Source organism: Erythrolamprus reginae, chromosome 2 (genome assembly GCF_031021105.1).
Source record: "Erythrolamprus reginae isolate rEryReg1 chromosome 2, rEryReg1.hap1, whole genome shotgun sequence".
Classification (NCBI taxonomy): Eukaryota; Metazoa; Chordata; class Lepidosauria; order Squamata; family Dipsadidae; genus Erythrolamprus; species Erythrolamprus reginae.
Window position 1 is genome coordinate 160,130,944 of NC_091951.1, and position 20,177 is coordinate 160,151,120.

At 41.6% G+C, this 20,177-nt stretch overlaps 2 protein-coding genes across 4 annotated transcripts in view; one reads left to right on the forward strand and one right to left on the reverse strand.

Annotated features, from left to right (window-relative positions):
* Nucleotides 1-104: 104 nt before the first annotated feature.
* Nucleotides 105-7,290, forward strand: NDUFAF8 (NADH:ubiquinone oxidoreductase complex assembly factor 8). The gene is made up of 3 exons (XM_070740195.1): nucleotides 105-286; nucleotides 2,896-3,006; nucleotides 7,077-7,290. The coding sequence occupies exons 1-3, from the start codon at nucleotides 206-208 to the stop codon at nucleotides 7,098-7,100; spliced, it is 216 nt and encodes a 71-aa protein (XP_070596296.1). The 5' UTR covers nucleotides 105-205; the 3' UTR covers nucleotides 7,101-7,290.
* Nucleotides 7,291-8,643: 1,353 nt separating this feature from the next.
* The window catches only part of SLC38A10 (solute carrier family 38 member 10), a 127,415-nt gene continuing 115,881 nt past the window's right edge, over nucleotides 8,644-20,177 (reverse strand). The window contains exons 14-16 of one of the 3 annotated variants that reach the window (XM_070740192.1): nucleotides 18,390-18,491; nucleotides 13,484-13,660; nucleotides 8,644-12,206 (exon numbers count right to left, since the gene is read on the reverse strand). In XM_070740192.1, coding sequence (XP_070596293.1) covers nucleotides 11,104-12,206; nucleotides 13,484-13,660; nucleotides 18,390-18,491 — 1,382 coding nt within the window. In that variant the 3' untranslated portion in view covers nucleotides 8,644-11,103. The remainder of the gene's footprint in view (nucleotides 12,207-13,483; nucleotides 13,661-18,389; nucleotides 18,492-20,177) is intronic. The other 2 variants (XM_070740193.1, XM_070740194.1) reach the window with 2 other exon arrangements.

Below are 20,177 nucleotides of genomic sequence, written 5' to 3' on the forward strand. Positions count from 1 at the left end.
CGCCAGCCAACGACGAGAGCCAAGACCCAATCAGGGCAGAGGGAGCGTGAAACCGTTTCCCCCAATCGGAAAGCGGTGTGTAAGGCCCGGCTCCATGCCGATGGTTGGAGAGGCGAAGGGTGGTTGAAAGATCGCTGCTTCGGACCTGGTTATGGCCGCGTCCAGCCGATAGCTAGGGAGGCTGGTTTCTTTTATTTTTCTGGCTATGTCCAGTCGAGCAGTGTGGGAACGCGTCCGAGCGAGGGTGCAGCGTTTCCCTGAGCTACTGGCGAGTTGCGGGGAGCAGGTAGGCGGTCCAGAAGGGGCAGATTGCAGGGGCAGCATCTCCATCACCTCCATTCACACGCTCAGTATTTACGTTGGATTAGAATGCTTTATAGGCCAAGTGTGATGGGACACACAAGGAATTTGTCTTTGATGCGTATGCTCTCAGTGTACATTTAGGGGAAACTATCCTGGAGAAAATCTGCTTGTGTGGTCGGTAGTGAGTGGCTTGATGCCACAATAACAACAACAACAACAATAATAATACACAATAATAATAGCTTCCATCCTGTAACACTCAAATATCCCAATCTGCCTAATAATAATAATAATAATAATAATAATGCACAATAATAATAACTTCCATCCTATAGTACTGTCAAATATCCCAATCTGCCTAATAATAATAATAATAATAATAATAATAATAATATCAATAATAATAATGCACAATAATAGCTTCCATCCTGTAACACTGTCAGATATCCCAATCTGCCTACTACTACTACTACTACTACTGATGATGGTGATGATGATGATAACAATAATAATAATAATAATAATAATAATAATAATAATAATAATAGCACAATAATAGCATAACAATCAAAGCTTCCATCCTGTAACACTGTCAAGTATCCCAATCTGCCTATCTCGGGTCCTTGGTAAGGATTCCATAGGTAAACAAAAATGCCAAATCCAGTCTGAACATCTGGTTGACTGTGCGTTGATCAATAATAACAACAGCAACAATAATAATATAGGAAAGGAAAAATAGATGTATTGTAGTCCTCTTGGCAGGAAAGGAGTAAAGAGTTTTAGGTAATGTCAATCGCCTCTTTAACGTCCCGGTATTTTTCAAACCTGTCAACTTTTGAGATATGGACTTCAGCTCCCAGAATTCTCCAGCCATGGAACCCCAGAATTTCCAATAATGTCTGGGGAATTCTGAGAGTTGAAACACACATCCTAAAATTTGACAAATTTTAACTAATAAAGGAGAATGTTTATTGACAAGTTTGAAAAACATTGACTTACTGATCTAAGACGCATGGGGCTTGGGATCATCAATATACTGTTCATATTCGATTCTCTTCTCTTCCATGCTAAGCAAGTGAGGCTGCTCAGTGCCCTAGAAGCTGCAAGGTCCTGGATGGGGAGGAGCTAACTGCATTTCAAACCTGGCAAGACAGAAGGGTTGTGGGTTTTTGTGTTTCTCCCCTCTGCCCCCAATAGAGGGAGAGGACTTTGCACAAATTAATCCTGTGTGCCAGTTGCACCCACTCATACCTTAGTCATTTCCCATTTGAATTACTGCAACACACTTTATATGGGGCTGCACTTGAAGACCATTGGAAGTTGCAACTGGTTCAGAATGAAGGGGCACACAGTTTAGGGTGCCCTGCACCTGATTAATCCCACAGTTGGATGGATGGATGGATGGATTAGATAGGTAGGTAGGTAGGTAGGTAGAGAGAGAGAGATCCGCTCTAGATTCCCTCCTTTAAATGTCTGTTGATAGGCCTTCAAAGGTACATCTCAGTGGCCATTATATTGGAATAGCCTCCTATATGAGAGATTCCTACCCTTTTAGTCTTCCAGAGAGTCATGTAGAGCTTACTATTGTTGTGACAATTGGACCAAGAGGAGGTTGAATTGGAAGGCTGTTTGGTCTGGAACCTGAAGAGAGGGGTACTTTTATTGGTGTATTTATGGATTGTGACGGGCGGGTTCCTCTTACCGTTTCCCAGCTTTGCGCATCATGACGATTTGGCTTCCATGCATGTGCAGAGGGACAGTTTTATTTCTGCCAAAAATTGCTGAAAAATTGAAAAAAATATGGTGGCATGCACAGACTGGCAAAAACAGCACCGGAGCTGATGGATTATGAGCTGCCTTAAAGCTATTACATGAGGCAGCCATATAATAAGTCCCAAAAGTAAGGAAGTAAATAAATAAATGTCAGTAAGAGGGAAGGAGAGAGAGAGAGTTGGTCATTCTAGGTGTGACTGCTATCTGTTCAGGATCCTGTCCCTTTCTGAACTGTTGCATACAGGCATGTATTTGTATGTATTCCCTTTTTTTAAAGGAACAGCACTGCACGTTTTCCCTTTTCTGTGCTGGGGAACATTTCTTCCTATCAAGGTGAATTGTCTAACTAAGACAGAACAGTATGAGTTAATCCTATTCCTTTGAGTAAAGTTTGGCAGAGATTAGAAGTCTCTAGATCATTTAAAAGGCAAAGTGGAACAAATTGGAAAAAACAGATAAATACCCAGACCAGGATGTCCGTGGTATCTTATAAGCCTAGGGACTATTAAACTTTTGTTGTTTATGAAAATATTTTAAGCTACAAACAAAAAACCCCAAACCAGGACATGTGTAAAGGAACAGTAAAAGAAAATTCCATATATCCTAAAATTGAGATAATATTTATTACATATGTACAGTACTTACTTGATTAACTCCTTATGACTTACTGAAGAATATAGGTCTCTGGTCATACCTTTGTATTCTTAAGCATTTGGATTATTACTGGAGTAAAGGCCTACAAAGATAAAACTTGCTTAGGGTTTATCAGAGTTTTGGTGTGCCTTGCAGTCTGCATCTAATTAGAGCTAATATTTACAGGCCTCAGTTTATGGCAAATGTATTGCTTCCAATACTACTGAACATGGAAACTTGAAAAAGGATGTGTGTGCCAAGGAATTTGCAATGCTGATGGATTGCTTCATACAGGCTGTGAGTTGTTTACGTTTTGTTTTTCATTCCACATGGTTAACTTTTCATTTGGGATTCGGCTAGGAGCAAAACATGCAATAAATACAGTGATATATAAAGACACAATCAAAATGTGCCACTGTCCTCTTTTCCATTTTTGGTAGCTGGAAATGTAGAGTGATAACCAAGAAATCATGGAAACAATCCTACTACAAATCTAATAAATAATAATAATAATGATAATAATACTTTACAGGCATAGGGCATTAAAGTTCTCTCCATTCCCCCCTCCCCCTTGTTAAAACAGAAGTTCAGTCTTGCTGCAAATAATTCATAGCACCTACCAATTGAAAGGAAGTTCAGTAGTAAATAACATCAGCAGCTTCTAGAACTTTGCTTTTAGAATTACCACACTGAATTGTTATTGTCTGTTATACATTTTTATAGCTTTTAGGCTTTAGAGCAGTGATGGTGAACCTGTGGTATGTGTGAACCAGGTGGCATGCAGAGCTATATCTGTGGCACACAAGCTGTTGCCCTAGCTCAGCTCCAGTGCGCATGCGTGTACTGGCCAGCTGATTTTTGGCTGGCCCCACCCAGCCGCCCCTCCGAGGAATCTCAGCCCGTTTTGAATATCAGGTAAGTACAGTACATGGCTTGCAGAGAGGCTGCGGGAGGGTGTTTTGGCCCACAGGGGGACAGGAAAGACCATTTTCACCATCCCTAGGCTCCAGGAAAGCCTCTGGAACCTCCAGAGAGTAGAAAAGGGGTATACCAGATCCACTGGAAGTCAATAAATGGGCCATTTCCTACCTGCAGAGAACCTCTGGGAGAGCGGAGGAGGCCGTTTTTGCCCTCGAGAGGCTTCAGGGAGTCCTGCTATGCCCAAAACAGGATGCCCGGGGGTGGGTGGGTGTTGGCATGCATGCATGCATGGGGGATTGCGTATGCATGCTCAGGAGCGGGACAGCACAGGGGGTCATGTGCACATGTTCATGGAGGTGGGGTAGGGGGCATTGAATTGTGGGTGTGGGCACACATGCTTTTGGCACCTGAGGGGGAAAAGGTTCACCATCACTGCTCTAGAGCACAGTTCACCAACCTGTGGTCCATGGACCACTAGTGGTCCACAAGAAAATTTTGGTGTTCTGTGGGGAAAGCTTGGCCCCTAGGCCAGATATGGCCAAGATCAGTCCAGGAAGAAAGGAAAGGAAAGGAAGGACTACAGCTACAGCTGTGGAATATGGGACTGATTTTCCCAACATCATCAGCAAGTCACCGTCAAGTAAGCTTCAGTTATTTTGTAATAATTACAGTAACTTTAATAACTTTGTTACAATTAAACAGTTTTAAAAGATTTTTGTTATGATTAAATAAGCATTTATGATTATGTTAAAATTAAATAAGCATTTATAATGTTATGTTAAATAGGTGCGTTTCATATTAATTAAATGGAAGTTCTCTGATCATTATTTTACAAATGTATTTATCTTTTAAAAATTCATATTAGTGATGTGCAGGACTTAAAATTATGAATTAGGATCCGTGGGATTTAAAATTATGACCTTGGTGGTCCCTGAGGTCCAACAGGTTGGGGACTCCTGCTCTAGAGTGTCTTTCAGTGTATCCAAAAACTTTGTACTTGTAAGAAGGCATCTGTTTATACAGGTAGTCCTCAGCTTATGACCATAATAGACCCGTTTAAGGACCTTTCTTGCCACAGTTGTTAACCAAATCACTGCAGACGTTCAGTTAGTTAGTAAGGTGAACCTGGCTTCCCCATTGACTTTGCTTGTCAGAAGGTTGCAAAAGGGGATCACATCACACACACATACACACACACAGAGGAGACTATGACTGTTATAAATACATGTCAGTTGCTAAGCCTCCAGATTTTGATCCCATCACTATGGGGATGCTACAGTGGTCGTAAATGGGAAAAATAGTTGTCACTTTTTTCAGTGCCATTGTAACTTGAAACAGTCACTAAGTGAAGAGTTGTAAGTTGAGGACTACCTCTATTGAAATTCAAGGTTGGTAAAAAGTCTGCTGATCAGTCCTACTGCTAGCAAAGCACATTACCCAACACAAAACATGTGGGCTTATCTGAAACTTACCGGTGCTATGGTGGGATTTTGTTCATTTAGTTATAGCTTAGTTTGACCAAAGAAACTTCTAAAAGAAACTAATATGGTGAAACAACAACAACAACTGTGTGATTTTCTTTGCGACAAGCTTATCCCGTTTAATATGTAGTTATGCAGCGGTGGGCTATGAGCCGGAACGCTAAATTACACTCACTGCCGCGGCTCGGAAGTTCTTGCGGGGCCAGTGCGATTTTTTGCTGCTGCACCTGTGGAGGTAGCAAAATCACACATGGAGACACAAGTGCACCCATGTTTCAGCAAAGGTTTTTTTGCTTCCGTGCGTGCCAAAACAGGGGCGCACCTGCGGCTCCGTGCACAATTTTGCTACCTCCACAGGTGCAGCAGCAAAATTGCACTGGCCCTGCAAGGACTTATGAGCCGCGGCAGCGAGTACAATTTAGTGTTCCGGCTCATAGCCCACCTCTGTAGTTAAAAGAATCTATGTTAGTGATGGGGAACCTTTTTTTGCTTGGCTGTGTGTGCGCCCATAATAGTGCACCCATGTGCCCATACCCATAATGCAATGCCCTCCCCCTGCACATTCATGCACAACCCACCCTGCTGCCCCCATCCACCTGTGCAGGCCTCACTGAAACCTCCAGACTTCCAGTAGGCCCGTTAGGCTGTTTTTCACCCTCCCCAGACATCAGGAAAGCCTCCTGAGCCTGTGGATAGAGAAAAACAGGCCCAATGGGCCTATTGGAAGCTGGCTTTTGAACTTCCAGTGGGCCCATTGGGCCATTTTTCATCGTCCCCAGACTTCAAGAGGCTTTCCTAAAGCCTGGGGAGGGCGAAAACAGCCTCCCCTGCACTCCTGAAGGCCAAAAATCAGCTTGCCGGCACACACATGCACGCTGGAGCTGTCATAGGGCAATGCCTCACGTGCCCTCAGATATAGGTCCGCATGCCACATGTGGCACACATGCTATATGTTCGCAATCATGGATCTGCCTATTTAGATATATACAGGTAGTCCGTGACTTAAAACCACCATTGCTAAGCGACCAGTTAGGTCCCACAGAGTTGGCCTTCTCCGGGTCTCATCAACTAAACAATGTCATCTGGTGGGACCCAGGGGAAGAGCCTTCTCTGTGGCGGCCCCGACCTTCTGGAACCAGCTCCCTCCAGAGATTAGGATTGTCCCCACCCTCCTTGCCTTTCGCAAACTTCTTAAAATCCACTTCTGCCGTCAGGCATGGGGGAATTGAGACATCTCCCCCAGGCTTATATAGTTTTATGTATGGTATGCTTGTGTTGTATGTTTTTAAAATAATGGGGTTTTAGATATTTTTTAAATATTAGATTTGTTCATTGTACACTGTTTTATTGTTGTTGTGAGCCGCCCCGAGTCTGCGGAGAGGGGCGGCATCCGAATCGAATCGAATGAATGAATGAATAAATAAATGAATAAATAAATTTTTAAGTGAGTTGCGCCCCATTCGATTTTTTTGTTTTTGGTCACAATTGTTAAGCAAATCACTGCAGTTTTTAAAGTGAAACTGATTTCCTCCCCTTGATTTTGCTGGGATGGTTACATGCCCCCCAGGATGCTACTACAGTCATAAATTCATGCCAGTTGCCAAGCACTCCACTTTTGATCACATGACTAGGGTGGATGCTGCAATGATTCCAAGTGTGAAAACTGGTCATAAGTCTCTTTTTTTCAATGCCGTTGTAACTTTGAATGGTCATTAGTCTGCTCCAGAGTCTGTTTCGAGTGAGCGTTATATAAATGCAATAAATTAATTAATTAAATGGATAGTTGTAAGTCAAGGACTACCTGTTCCATATTTGCTTTGCACGTTACTTAAATGTTATAGGAATGATAGCAGACAACTGATCTGTTTCAAAATCCTATTGGCGTTATGCTACAGGATATATTGATATGAATATATTTACATCATTCTTAATATTTATTCTGACAAAATGTATCTTTCTTTGCAGGCAAAAAAGAATGTAAAGACCTGAAATGGATACGGATGGCAAATCTGGGATTTAGTTTGTTTTCAGCACAGAAGAATAAAGAACCTTTCCCTCTGTCATTGTACTGAGGTCCAGAAATGGAATATTTCCCAATGTGCCAAGAGCTAATGGTTTTTCAATTTATGCATGCGTGAACTGTTAAGCACATTCTGAAAAACATTTTTTAAATGTAAAACTCAGCGTGGGGTATTTTATTTAAACATGGGATGAGCAGTACACTTTTTCAGACTGGCAAGCTGCAAAGTTCAAGACTGAGAAGTACAAAGCCAGAAAAATATATAAATACCATTTAATTCAGATTTTTGTAATGTTAGAATTTCTATTAGCAAATATGTCAGGTTCCCTTTGGTAAAATATGACATTAATATACCAGCAGCTTTTTCCTATCAGTGGAATGTCTGTTAAATTAGCTACTTGTACCAATTTTGCCCTGAGGATTTACTAATTCCCTTATTTACAGGAATAGAATAAGATACTCCCGTAGATCTTGCTTAAGCTACTTTATATTCTTAATTCCAGCTCTTGAAAATCTGGGGCAAAGAAAGCCCAGAGTGGCCAACTCCCTAACAGTCATTGGTCATTTACCCAAAAATATCCAGTTATGGTATATAAAAAAAATCCTGATATTTGCAACTTTGGATATTTGATTTCCCTTCGGAATATGAATTTCCTCACTAAAGCTTTGGGGGGAGGAAAATCTAATCAGTGAAATTGCCTAAGGACCAAAATGTGTTTGCGTATATGTGCCAAGGTTCCACGGAAGAACTCAAGATCTGACTAGTAACAATATGAAGATTGGGACAGAGTTCTACCTCTTGGCTGGCTAGGAATGCTAGGCAACCAGAGTTTCTAAAACTCCTAAAGGATTTGTCAGACTCTGGTCAGATCTAGAGACAAATATCAACTAGGAGGATTTCTAGAATGCAACTTTGGTTCACAAAACACAAATGTTTATCTTTGTATTAGTGAATGTTAGTGAAAATATTAAATGGTTAAGGCCCCAGGCTAGAAAGCTGGAAACTTTGAATTCTAGTCTCGCCATAGGCAATGAAAACCGGCTGGCTGATCTTGGTCCAGTCATTTGCGGCCCATAAGTCAGGCTCAGGCAACAAGCCGGTTCATTGGTCAATTCCTGTCACAACCAGTGGACCAATATTAGTTGATGGGAGGGGGAGGGAGAGAGAAACACTGCCCTTGTGCAGAAAAAGTTTATGAAAGTATTAAATACCATATATCAATATCTTGTACAAATCTGTCAGTTCATTATAACCATGTCTCTGAAAATAATTGGATTGTACTCTGGCTGGGCACAAGTACAATTGTTTTCATGAGGGTGATTAATATTACTTGAAACTAGTAGTGAGTTAGTTTTGTTGATGGCATCCAAAAATTAAACCAGAGTGTAAAAGCTAGAAAATGCATCAAGATCAACAGATACGACCTCAGTTGTCTGCAACTAAGCAATCTTGGTGTCCTGTGTTGTAAAAACCAGCCATTTCCAATAAGGGGGGGAAAAAAGAGGCTTTGGTAAAATGCTTCAAGTGTTTTTTATTGATTTGTGCAGGTTAGCCATAATCCCTGGAACTGGTCATTGTTACAACCCTGCAAATTGGACATTTTGCTGTGGCAGCAAATGAGGAATTCCTGATGAAATCCAGGACTGCTGCCTTCCGTCTTGTGTCTTTCTTTGTAATTGCTTGGAGATGGATTGTTTAAAAAAAAAACTTGAGTCGTTCTATGGAGGAATGCCAGAAGTATCTTTGGTCCTTCAATTATAGCAGACAGTCACCCTGTGTCCAGAGAAACTATGACAGGGCGTTCATAGCCCTTCGTATTAAAGCAGTTTGGCTGATATTTACAAAATAAAATAAAATAAATCATATTTACATACTGAAAGTAACAGCGATCCAACCACAAATTACTGTAATTGTGCTTTGGGCAGCACTGTTCAATGGTCATGTGGAATATCATATTAAATCTGTCTCCCCCCAGCTCCCCCCCCCCCGACTCTTTAATTCCAAGATGCCCAGCCAACTCAGAAAGTAGCAAAACATCTGGGGATTTTGGTTAGGAAATTTTGTTCTCTCAACTCGGCCATAGATGAACTGATGCCTTGCAAGCTTTTTGGACTATAACAACTGTAATCACTGGTCATGCTGATTGAATTTATGAGTTTTATAATCCAAAATGACCAAAACTATCATCTTGGCTATTCCTGGTTTAGCGTGATGATCATGAATCTAACACACATATATCATTCTCAAATATGGCTTGCAAAAGAATTTGAAATCTCTAATTTTCATTTAACTATGACTTCCATTGAGCCATGACAGCATTAACCATAGTTTGATACACAAAGACCATAATTTATTTTGGAAATTAATTGACCAAACAGAAGCTCAAGCTTCCAAACATCATGTGGCCTTTGTTGGTGGAGGCTTGGGGGGGATTATAGATAAACTGAAGGCCCTTTGTAGCTTATTACAAACACCTAAAATCAGAGTTTAATACGATGGTCAAACAGGACGGATGAGATGCCTGAAGTTAGAATAATAATGTTTGTAACAAGGAAAAATACCCCCTATAATAGTCAAGTGATACCAGCCACATTTCTCTGTCTCCCTGAATTGTAACATAGCAAATACCCTTGACAGGAAAGATACGATAATGGCATTTCACCACCACCACCTGCCTCGCCATCTCAATTTCATGTTGCAGGCCAAATTTCATTCCAGAAGCAACATCCACTTTATTTTTCTCTTCTTATTCTAGGAACATAAACTGATAACTGACTTTGATACTTACCTGTTTATAGCCAAATTCCAAATAAACCTGGATATTAGTGACAATCAAATGTCAAGAGCTTAAATCTGCTGTATCATTTGTGAACACAATCCTTGGGACTGTTAAGGGGCACCTAGAACAAATCAATGAGGTTCAAATGTCGAAGCTTGCCACCTCTAGGACACGACTAACAGATTTCGCATACTAGTCTCCTGAAAAAATAGAAGGGACAAGCTTTAAATTACCCTATATACACTCATAAAATGGAGGAAAGAGGTAGATGGCTTACACTAATAGTGCCCCCTTGAAATGATTTCATTTAGACCAAGGGTAGGCAAAGTTGGCTCCCAGAATTCTTGAGCTAGCATGATTGGCTCAGGAATTCTGGGAGTTGAAGTCCACAAGTCATAGAAGAGCCAACTTTGCCTCTCCTGATTTAGACAAGCATCTTGCAAAGCTTTTATGCACAGTATGGTTCCATAATGCACTTAAGACAGGTATGTTTTTTTTAAAAAAAACAGACCTATATTTTGATAACCAAAAATGGAGGGAAATGTTAACTTTATTGCTAAAACTGGACCTGGTTGAAGAAGATCAGAGCAGTTTGTAAGTCGCTGTAAACATGGACTTTGTTACCAATCAAGTCCACATTAAGAATTTATCTTTGAAGAGATGGTCCCTTTTCAGACGTTTACAGAACTCCTTTCATCATCTTGCAACCACTTCCAAAAGCCAAATTAACCCATTTAGCAAACGGCAGGACACAAATCCAAACATTAGTTTAAGGGAAGGTAACATCCAGATACCCGATAAAAGTTGTTTTACGAGATAAAACAACACATAAGTCAACAGACTAATCCTGGACGCAGAAATTAAACAGTTAAAAAGTATCTGAGCAGGACTAAAAATGTACATGCTTCTTTGGAAAGATGGCGAGCGTAAAGCATTTTCAGAGCCCAGAAAACAGATGGGTTTTGCACACAAGCTACCAGCAGCGTGAGGAGAGGCCATTTTGAAGAATGAAATTGGCTGGCAACATGGAAATTCTCCTTTTTCCTCCAGAGCGAGCAATGCTCAGTTACCAGGGCTCAGTTCAGATCGAGTCAGTTGACCTGGGCTGCCAAGGGTTATATATACCAGTGGCAGTAACAGACAGTTTTAAGCAGCTGGTGGAGTCCTACATTTCCTCAGAGTGCGGAGACTTTCACGCCTCTTCTTCCGCTGGTATCTGTTTAATCTGTCGGCTGTGAAGGGCTTGCTGGGCACCTTCTGCTGCCTGATTGAACCTAGTGTCCAATGCACTACGGAGGTCGTTGACTTTCACATCTGGGACGGGATTAAGTCCAAATATTACACCTCCCACCTCTTCTTCCAGATCTCGCCTTTTGCGCCGCAGTTCCAGGTCTGCTTGTAGCTTGAGGTCTCTGTTGGGTTTGGCCTTTTCGTAATCCCTGGATTCAGGTCTAACTTTGTCTGCCTGTAAGATGTGGTCACTGTCAGCTTCTTGCAATCTCTCTGGGATCCTTTGTTCTCTCTTTGAATCATGGCCTTGATCATTGCCATTTCCCAGCTGTGGATGATGGGCTCCAGTGTCTGCCCTCTCTTTACTCTTGGCTTCCTGGCCCTGTAACCTGTCAACCTGGTCCAAAGGTAAACTCTGTCGTTCCCCACCTTTCACAATTTCCTGGCTCTCCAATTTCCCTGGTGCGTTATCAGCAATCTTTGGTTTAAGTAGAATGTCTGGATCATGGGAGTCTTTTTTGACCTCCTTGGCAAGGGACTCGCTTTCAGAAGCTTTACGAGGAATCTTTCCCTCAGCACCATGGATGTTGGCTATCCCTGGTATCTCTCTTTGGCTTTCACCCCTTTTCACCGCCTCCTTTCTTTTCTCAACCTTGTTTGCCCCTTGAATCTCCTGCCCTTTCAACTCTTCAGCCTTCGCGTGTTTTTCCTGGTGGGGTCCATCGGGCCTAGCTCCCAGTGAATCACTCCTGATTGGCTCCAACTCCTCTTTGTGGTGTGCGTTAGCTTGGTGGTGTACGATTTTCTCATCATCGTTTATCTCAGCCATAGGATTTTTAGGAGGAGGAGCTTCAGTTAATTTGTTTTGTATAGGCTTTAAGTGTCCTGGACCAGTGTCTTGATGTCTTTTAAATTCATCAGGATCTTGGGGTTGGTTCTCAGGCAGATGCAAAGGATGACCCAGGTTATCACTTGGTATATTCTTGGGAGCATTTTCCATTTTGTTGTCAAGGTGATCTCTCTCTTTACTCTTGGTCAAAGCCAGGCCATGTTCCAGCTGGATTTCTATTGCAAAGAGAAGTGGAGAGCTCTCAGTTACTGTAGACACAATTTAGCAAACTAGAAAACTCTTATCATGAACAAAACATTTGTCCCAGAGGCCCTTGGAGAGTCACTCAGTACCCTCCCCACTGCATAGAAACATAGAAGTTTGACGGCAGAAAAAGACCTCATGGTCCATCTAGTCTGCCCTTATACTATTTCCTGTATTTTATCTTAGGATGGATATATGTTTATCCCAGGCATGTTTAAATTCAGTTACTGTGGATTTATCAACCACGTCTGCTGGAAGTTTGTTCCAAGGATCTAATACTCTTTCAGTAAAATAATATTTTCTCATGTTGCTTTTGATCTTTCCCCCAACTAACCTCAGATTGTGTCCCCTTGTTCTTGTGTTCACTTTCCTATTAAAAACACTTCCCTCGTGGACCTTATTTAACCCTTTAACATATTTAAATGTTTCGATCATGTCCCCCCTTTTCCTTCTGTCCTCCAGACTATACAGATGGAGTTCATGAAGTCTTTCCTGATACATTTTATGCTTAAGACCTTCCACCATTCTTGTAGCCCGTCTTTGGACCCATTCAATTTTGTCAATATCTTTTTGTAGGTGAGGTCTCCAGAACTGAACACAGTATTCCAAATGTGGTCTCACCAGCGCTCTATATAAGGGGATCATAATCTCCCTCTTCCTGCTTATTATACCTCTAGCTATGCAGCCAAGCATCCTACTTGCTTTCTCTACCACCTGACTGCACTGTTCACCTATTTTGAGACTGTTAGAAATCACTACCCCTAAATCCTTCTCTTCTGAAATTTTTGCTAACACAGAACTGACAATACAATACTCAGATTGAGGATTCCTTTTCCCCAAGTGCATTATTTTACATTTGGAAACATTAAACTGACTACCAAAATTACTGCATTAATTGTGAAATTATAAATAAGATATAAGCATGTGTCTTAAGCAATACCTCTGTTTTAAAGTTTATAGTCTTCCTATAGTTTTGAAATAAGTGCTGGGATGCATGGAGATTTCATCAAACTCTAATATCATTTTCCTTCTACTTCGCTCCCCAATGCCATGTGTGTGTGTGTATGAGAGAGAGAGAGTGTGTGTATGTGTGTGCCAGCACGTTCAGGTCATAAAGCAGGCTGCTTTCTTAAGCTTCCAGAATTAAGATAATTTTTAATCTATTGCTTGGAGAGGGCAGTGGAGAAGGGAGCAGTTCCAGGAGCAACTTTCGACCATGCTTATGTATGGGGGTGTGGTGGGGTGTTACCTTGCTTTGCTTTTTCCTCGCCTCCGTCCTCTTGCCTTTGCTGGTGGATCTCTTTGTGTTGTTCCTCAATCACTGCTAACAATTTTGCCTGCTGATCTAAGAGTTGCTTTTGCTGAACCTGCTGTTCCTTTATCACTTGCAACAGGACGGCATGGTCTAGTTGCTTCTCCTCATCTCCTGGAGGGGAGGGGGGGGGAAGAAACTGAGGCTAGAAGGAATCTATTCGTGTGATCTACTGTACATCTTCAAGGAGAAAATCAGGAAGCACACTCTCTAGAAAGGCTTTGCCAGAAAGGGTAATTATTACCCTGAATCGTCTTGCAAACCTTCTTGATCTACACCATGAAGATCAATAACATTCCATGCAAATAAGCAGAAAAGGAACTCTTTCCCCAAAGGTTAAATCAAGTAACAATCCAGCAAACTATACATTCTCCTGGTAGTAAAAATCGGCAAAGTGGGAACTTAAAAACAAAAGGATTCTCACAGTCACGTAGTCAAAAGAATTGGACTTAGGAAGAAATATGCCTTCAAGTAAAACACCCACATCCATACAGGTATGGGGATCCCTACATTTCCTTATCACAGTATGGCATCCTTTTATTTATTTTATAATTTTACTTTTTTACTATCTGTTCTGATTTATTAAATAAGTAAAGCAACTATAGGGAAAGAAATAGACTTTAAAAGGTGTAGTTCTGCCCTCCCAAGCAGTCTAGGGATATTTCCTGTTTCACTTGGGTATTATTTAGAGCAATTTTACATTCTTAGATAATGTGGTCATTGGTGTTTCATAGGAAGCAAGTGAGAACATATATAAAGTGAGTCTACGGAAAGGGGCGGCATACAAATCTAATAAATAAATAAATAAATATCCCAAGCAGCTTTCTATAGCAGCTTTCCCCCCAAAATTGGTGTCCGCCATCAGTTAGGATTGCAGCACCCAGAATTCTCACTAACCCTGATGAAAGGGGAGAATCATCCTGGGAGCCAGAAGAGAGTGAATCCTGCCTTAGGCACAAATCCAGCTGACTGGCCTTGCACTAGTCTATCTCTCTCTCACAGCCTTAAGAAGGAGAAGGCAAACTGCTTCCTCAAAAGATGCCAAGAAAACTACATGGAGTTTTCCAGGGGTGGCACAAATCACACACACACACACACACCTACACAGGAGTCTCTTGAAGACAAAATGTCTATGGAGATACATAATCATCCAGGTCATAGTTGTCCCAAAGGTGCTTCCACCCCCGTCCAACTCAACACCCGAAGACGAATGAACTTTCTTGGTTGTTTTTTCCCCTTTGAAAACTTTTTGCTTCTCATCCAAGAAACTTCTTTGGTTTTAACTGGTGGGGAATGGAAAGATTCGTATTCTTAGCACTCTGAGACTCCTTGAGGCTATTTGGGGGTTTGCCTGTATCCTGAGTCACCTGAATCAGAGTGGAAACAGGTGTGGAACCTTCTTGGGACTTGAAATGTTTGCAGGGTAAACAGGAAATAGGTGGTACAGTGGTACCACCTATTTCCTGTTAAATCCCACGGAACTTAATTCATTCCGTGACCAGGTTCTTAAGTAGAAAAGTTTGTAAGAAGAAGCAATTTTTCCCATAGGAATCAATGTAAAAGCAAATAATGTGTGCGATTGGGGAAACCCACAGGGAGGGTGGAGGCCCTGTTTCCTCCCAGGAGATTCCTAGAGAGGCCCCACAGAGGCTTCTCCCTGCCTTTTCCGGTCCTGTTTCTTCCCAGGAGATTCCTAGAGAGGCCCCACAGAGGCTTCTCCCTGCCTTTTCCGGTCCTGTTTCCTCCCAGGAGATTCCTAGAGAGGCCCCACAGAGGCTTTTCCCTGCCTTTTCCGGTCCTGTTTCTTCCCAGGAGATTCCTAGAGAGGCCCCACAGAGGCTTCTCCCTGCCTTTTCCGGTCCTGTTTCCTCCCAGGAGATTCCTAGAGAGGCCCCACAGAGGCTTCTCCCTGCCTTTTCCGGTCCTGTTTCTTCCCAGGAGATTCCTAGAGAGGCCCCACAGAGGCTTCTCCCTGCCTTTTCCGGTCCTGTTTCCTCCCAGGAGATTCCTAGAGAGGCCCCACAGAGGCTTCTCCCTGCCTTTTCCAGTTACACTTTCAGAGGCTCAGGTTTGTAAGTGGAAAATGGTTCTTGAGAAGAAGCAAAAAAAATCTTACCTAGAAAAGTTTGTAAGTAGAGGCGTCTGAAGGCAACGAAAACCACAAATGGCTAGGAATTCTAGGAACTATACCTCCAACATATCTGGAAATCCATTTGGGGGAAATCTGCCCTCTTGCTTTCATCAAGTTTTCACATCTTTTAAATGCTGCTTTTCCTCTTTAATACAGGGACATCTTCCTTTTTAATCTTTCTTTTCTCCTCAGAGTTCACAACCATTTCATTCTTAGCATACATACTGCACGCATAAGATATCACCAGAATATCTCCGGGACTGCTTTCTGCCGCACGAATCCCATCGACCAGTTAGTCCCACAGAGTTGGCCTTCTCCGGGTCCCGTTGACAAAAAAAGGTTGATTGACGGGACCCAGGGGAAAAGCCTTCTCTGTGGTGGCCCCGGCCCTCTGGAACCAGCTCGCCCCAGAGATCAGAATTGCCCCCACCCTCCTCGCCTTTCGTAAGCTCCTTAAAACCCACCTCTATCGTGTCAGGCATGGGGGAACTGAGATATCCTTTCCCCCTAGGCCTATACAATTTATACATGGTATGTTTGTGTGTGTGCTTGTTTGGTTTTTAATAAGGTTTTTTTTAAAGTTATTTTAAATATTAGATTTGTTATATGCTGTTTTTATTATTGTTGTTAGCCACCCCACGTCTACGGAGAGGGGCGGCATACAAATCCAATCCAATCCAAACAAACAAACAAACAAATAAAAAAATAAATATCATGCATTCAAGAGTTCTTACAACCCCCTGGAAGAGTCCTGGTGGTTACCTACACTAAAACTAAATAGGAAACGCTTACTTTAGAATACAAGTGCTGCTCCATTGAACATCATAGGCCTTACTTAGTTCAGAACAATTTCGGGGCCCACAAGACAATTCAGGAAGAGCTATTCTTTTCCAGAACAAGCAAACATATTTTGGAACAACCGGTTATATATCAGCAACCTGACAATCTCTTGCTTAGCAACTTACAAACATATTAAATGTTTATTAAGACAACGGGGAAGAAATTAATGTAAAGCTAATTGCCAGCAGGGGTACAGATTAGAGAAAAGGGATATAAGGTAATAATCAGTTTGCCTCAGCATTAACCCCATTGGCAAACTGTCTGGGGAAATCAGAAGATTTTTGACTGGCAAGGGGGACAAAATCATTTTCATATGCCTGGAGGATTGCTGAACCAAATGTAGATAGGAATGTTCAAAACACAAGAGAACTGGCAAGACCAAAACTATTTTTAGGAAATCTGCTACGGCCTTCACTGCCTTCATGCAGTATATAAAACAAGCATTTGGGGACTTCTAACAGGACCCTGCTATGTTTTAAGTTGTCAGAATGGCAGGCACTGCATTTTGATGGAAAAGGGAAGACAACAGTATCGCCAAAAAGGCTTCTAGAGTTGTTAACCTGATCCTACGCAGCTTCTGCTCTGGCAATCTCACACTACTCACCAGAGCCTACAAAACTTTTGCCAGACCCATCCTTGAATACAGTTCATCTGTCTGGAACCCATACCACATCTCGGACATCAACACCCTTGAAAATGTCCAAAGATACTTCACCAGAAGAGCCCTTCACTCCTCCACTCGAAACAGAATACCCTATGAAAGCAGACTATCAATGCTAGGTCTAGAAAGCTTAGAACTACATCACCTAAAACACGATCTAAGTATTGCCCACAAGATCATATGCTGCAACGTTCTACCTGTCAATGACTACTTCAGCTTCAATCGCAACAACACAAGAGCACGCAACAGATTCAAACTTAATATTAACCGCTCCAAACTTGACTGTAAAAAATATGACCTCAGCAACCGAGTTGTCGAAGCGTGGAACTCATTACCTGACTCAGTAGTGTCAACCCCTAACCCCCAGCATTTTTCCCTTAGACTATCCACGATTGACCTCTCCAGGTTCCTTAGAGGTCAGTAAGGGGCGTGCATAAGTGCACCAGTGTGCCTTCCGTCCCCTGTCCAATTGTCTCTCCTTATCTCATTTATCTTTTCTTCCTTTCAAATATGTTCACCTATACTTTTATATCTTTTCTTTTCTTTTATTCTATTATTTTCTTTACTTATATTATTACATATCTATTCTCTTCAATGTGTATTATGTATTGGACAAAATAAATAAATAAAATAAAATAAATAAACTTCTGAAGCCCAACAGCTCTCCTAATGCTGAGGACTTTTGAAGAGTTGAGAGAAAAGAAAGGGGGAAAAAAGAAGAGAGATGAGGCTGCTCCATTTTAAAATATAGCCTACTCAGTTGCAACACACTCACACACACACACACACACACACACACACCCCAAATACAATCACATCTATTTTGAGGAACTGGGGATCCTGGCTGAGAAGGCTCTTCATTCACTTAGCTGTAGTTGTAAATGGAATGTGACTCCATGACAAGCAAATGGCTCTTTGAAGAGCTGCTTATTTGCCCTTCACCAAAATGATAGGATTGCATTGCTCTGGTGCTTGTAGCCTCAGATTACACGTTCTGAGATTATCTCAAGATAAGATTGCCTGGCCTTGCAGCCTAGCCTTTATCTAGTTTCTCCTTCATGGTACAATTAGGTATATACAGCACAACACCCAGACACCAAAGGCTGCCAGGGAAGCAGATGGTAACCTTAGTGCGTATGTGTATGTGTGCAAGTGAGTGCACACGTGCCTATGTATACACATCTGTTCTGTGGACAAAGGACAATGCTTACCCTCGAGCTTGTTCTCTGACTTCTCTTCTGCATTACGAACCTCCCTCGGCTCAGTTTGGGCTGGACCAAGCTTCTCTGAAGAAACCACCTCTTTTTTATCAACTGAAAAGAAGAAACGCATAGATATTTCCTGGATGGAGCAGAGAAAATGACAGATGTTCTCTGCCCCTGGCCCCCACCGTTTCCATTCTCTTTGCAGTTTCTATCCAAATTGATTGCAGAAGAAAAAGTCATTAAAAAAATATTTAACAGCCAAGTCTGTGGAGAGGGGCGGCATACAAATCAAATAAGTAAGTAAGTAAGTAAGTGAGTAGGTAGGTAGGTAGGTAGGTAGGTAGGTAGGTAAGTAAGTAAGTAAGTAAGTAAGTAAGTAAGTAAGTAAGTAAGTAAGTAAGTAGAAACATAGAAACATAGAAACATAGAAGTCTGACGGCAGAAAAAGACCTCATGGTCCATCTAGTCTGCCCTTATACTATTTTCTGTATTTTATCTTAGGATGGATATATGTTTATCCCAGGCATGTTTAAATTCAGTTACTGTGGATTTATCTACCACATCTGCTGGAAGTTTGTTCCAAGGATCTACTACTCTTTCAGTAAAATAATATTTTCTCATGTTGCTTTTGATCTTTCCCCCAACTAACTTCAGATTGTGTCCCCTTGTTCTTGTGTTCACTTTCCTATTAAAAACACTTCCCTCCTGGACCTTATTTAACCCTTTAATATATTTAAATGTTTCGATCATGTCCCCCCTTTTCCTTCTGTCCTCCAGACTATACAGATTGAGTTCATTAAGTCTTTCCTGATACGTTTTATGCTTAAGACCTTCCACCATTCTTGTAGCCCGTCTTTGGACCCGTTCAATTTTGTCAATATCTTTTTGTAGGTGAGGTCTCCAGAACTGGACACAGTATTCCAAATGTGGTCTCACCAGCATTCTATATAGTGGGATCATAATCTCCCTCTTCCTGCTTGTTATACCTCTAGCTATGCAGCCAAGCATCCTACTTGCTTTCCCTACTGCCTGACTGCACTGTTCACCCATTTTGAGACTGTCAGAAATCACTACCCCTAAATCCTTTTCTTTTGAAGTATTTGCCAACACTGAACTGCCAATACAATACTCAGATTGAGGATTCCTTTTCCCCAAGTGCATTATTTTACATTTGGAAACATTAAACTGCAGTTTCCATTGCTTAGACCATTTATCTAGTAAAGCTAAATCATTTACCATATTACAGACGCCTCCAGGAATATCAACCCTATTGCACACTTTAGAGTCATCGGCAAATAGGCAAACCTTCCCTACCAAACCTTCCCCTATGTCACTCACAAATATATTAAAAAGAATAGGACCCAGAACAGACCCTTGTGGCACACCGCTTGTAACCTGACTCTGCTCAGAATACTCGCCATTAACAATAACTCTCTGATGTCTACGCTTCAGCCAGCTGCAAATCCATTGAACTATCCAGGGATTAAGTCCAATCTTCACTAATTTATCTATCAGCTCTTTATGTGGAACCGTATCAAAGGCTTTGCTGAAGTCCAGGTAGGCAATATCCACGGCACCACCTTCATCCAACACTTTTGTGACATAGTTAAAGAAATCAATGAGATTAGTCTGACATGATTTGCCTTCAGTAAAGCCATGCTGATTTGGGTCTAATAAGTTATTGTTTTTTAGGTGCTGATTTATCCTCTTTTTGAGTAGTGTCTCCATCATTTTAACTACAACTGATGTCAAGCTAACTGGCCTGTAGTTACCAGCTTCTTCTCTACTGCCCTT

Excerpts from the sequence above, each read along its gene's own strand:
- NDUFAF8 (XM_070740195.1), top strand. The coding sequence starts at position 206 with ATGTCCAGTCGAGCAGTGTGGGAACGCGTCCGAGCGAGGGTGCAGCGT. Across the intron at positions 287-2,895 it reads TGGCGAGTTGCGGGGAGCAG|GCCTCAGTTTATGGCAAATG; the intron begins GTAGGCGGTCCA and ends TAATATTTACAG. Across the intron at positions 3,007-7,076 it reads TGGATTGCTTCATACAGGCT|GCAAAAAAGAATGTAAAGAC; the intron begins GTGAGTTGTTTA and ends CTTTCTTTGCAG.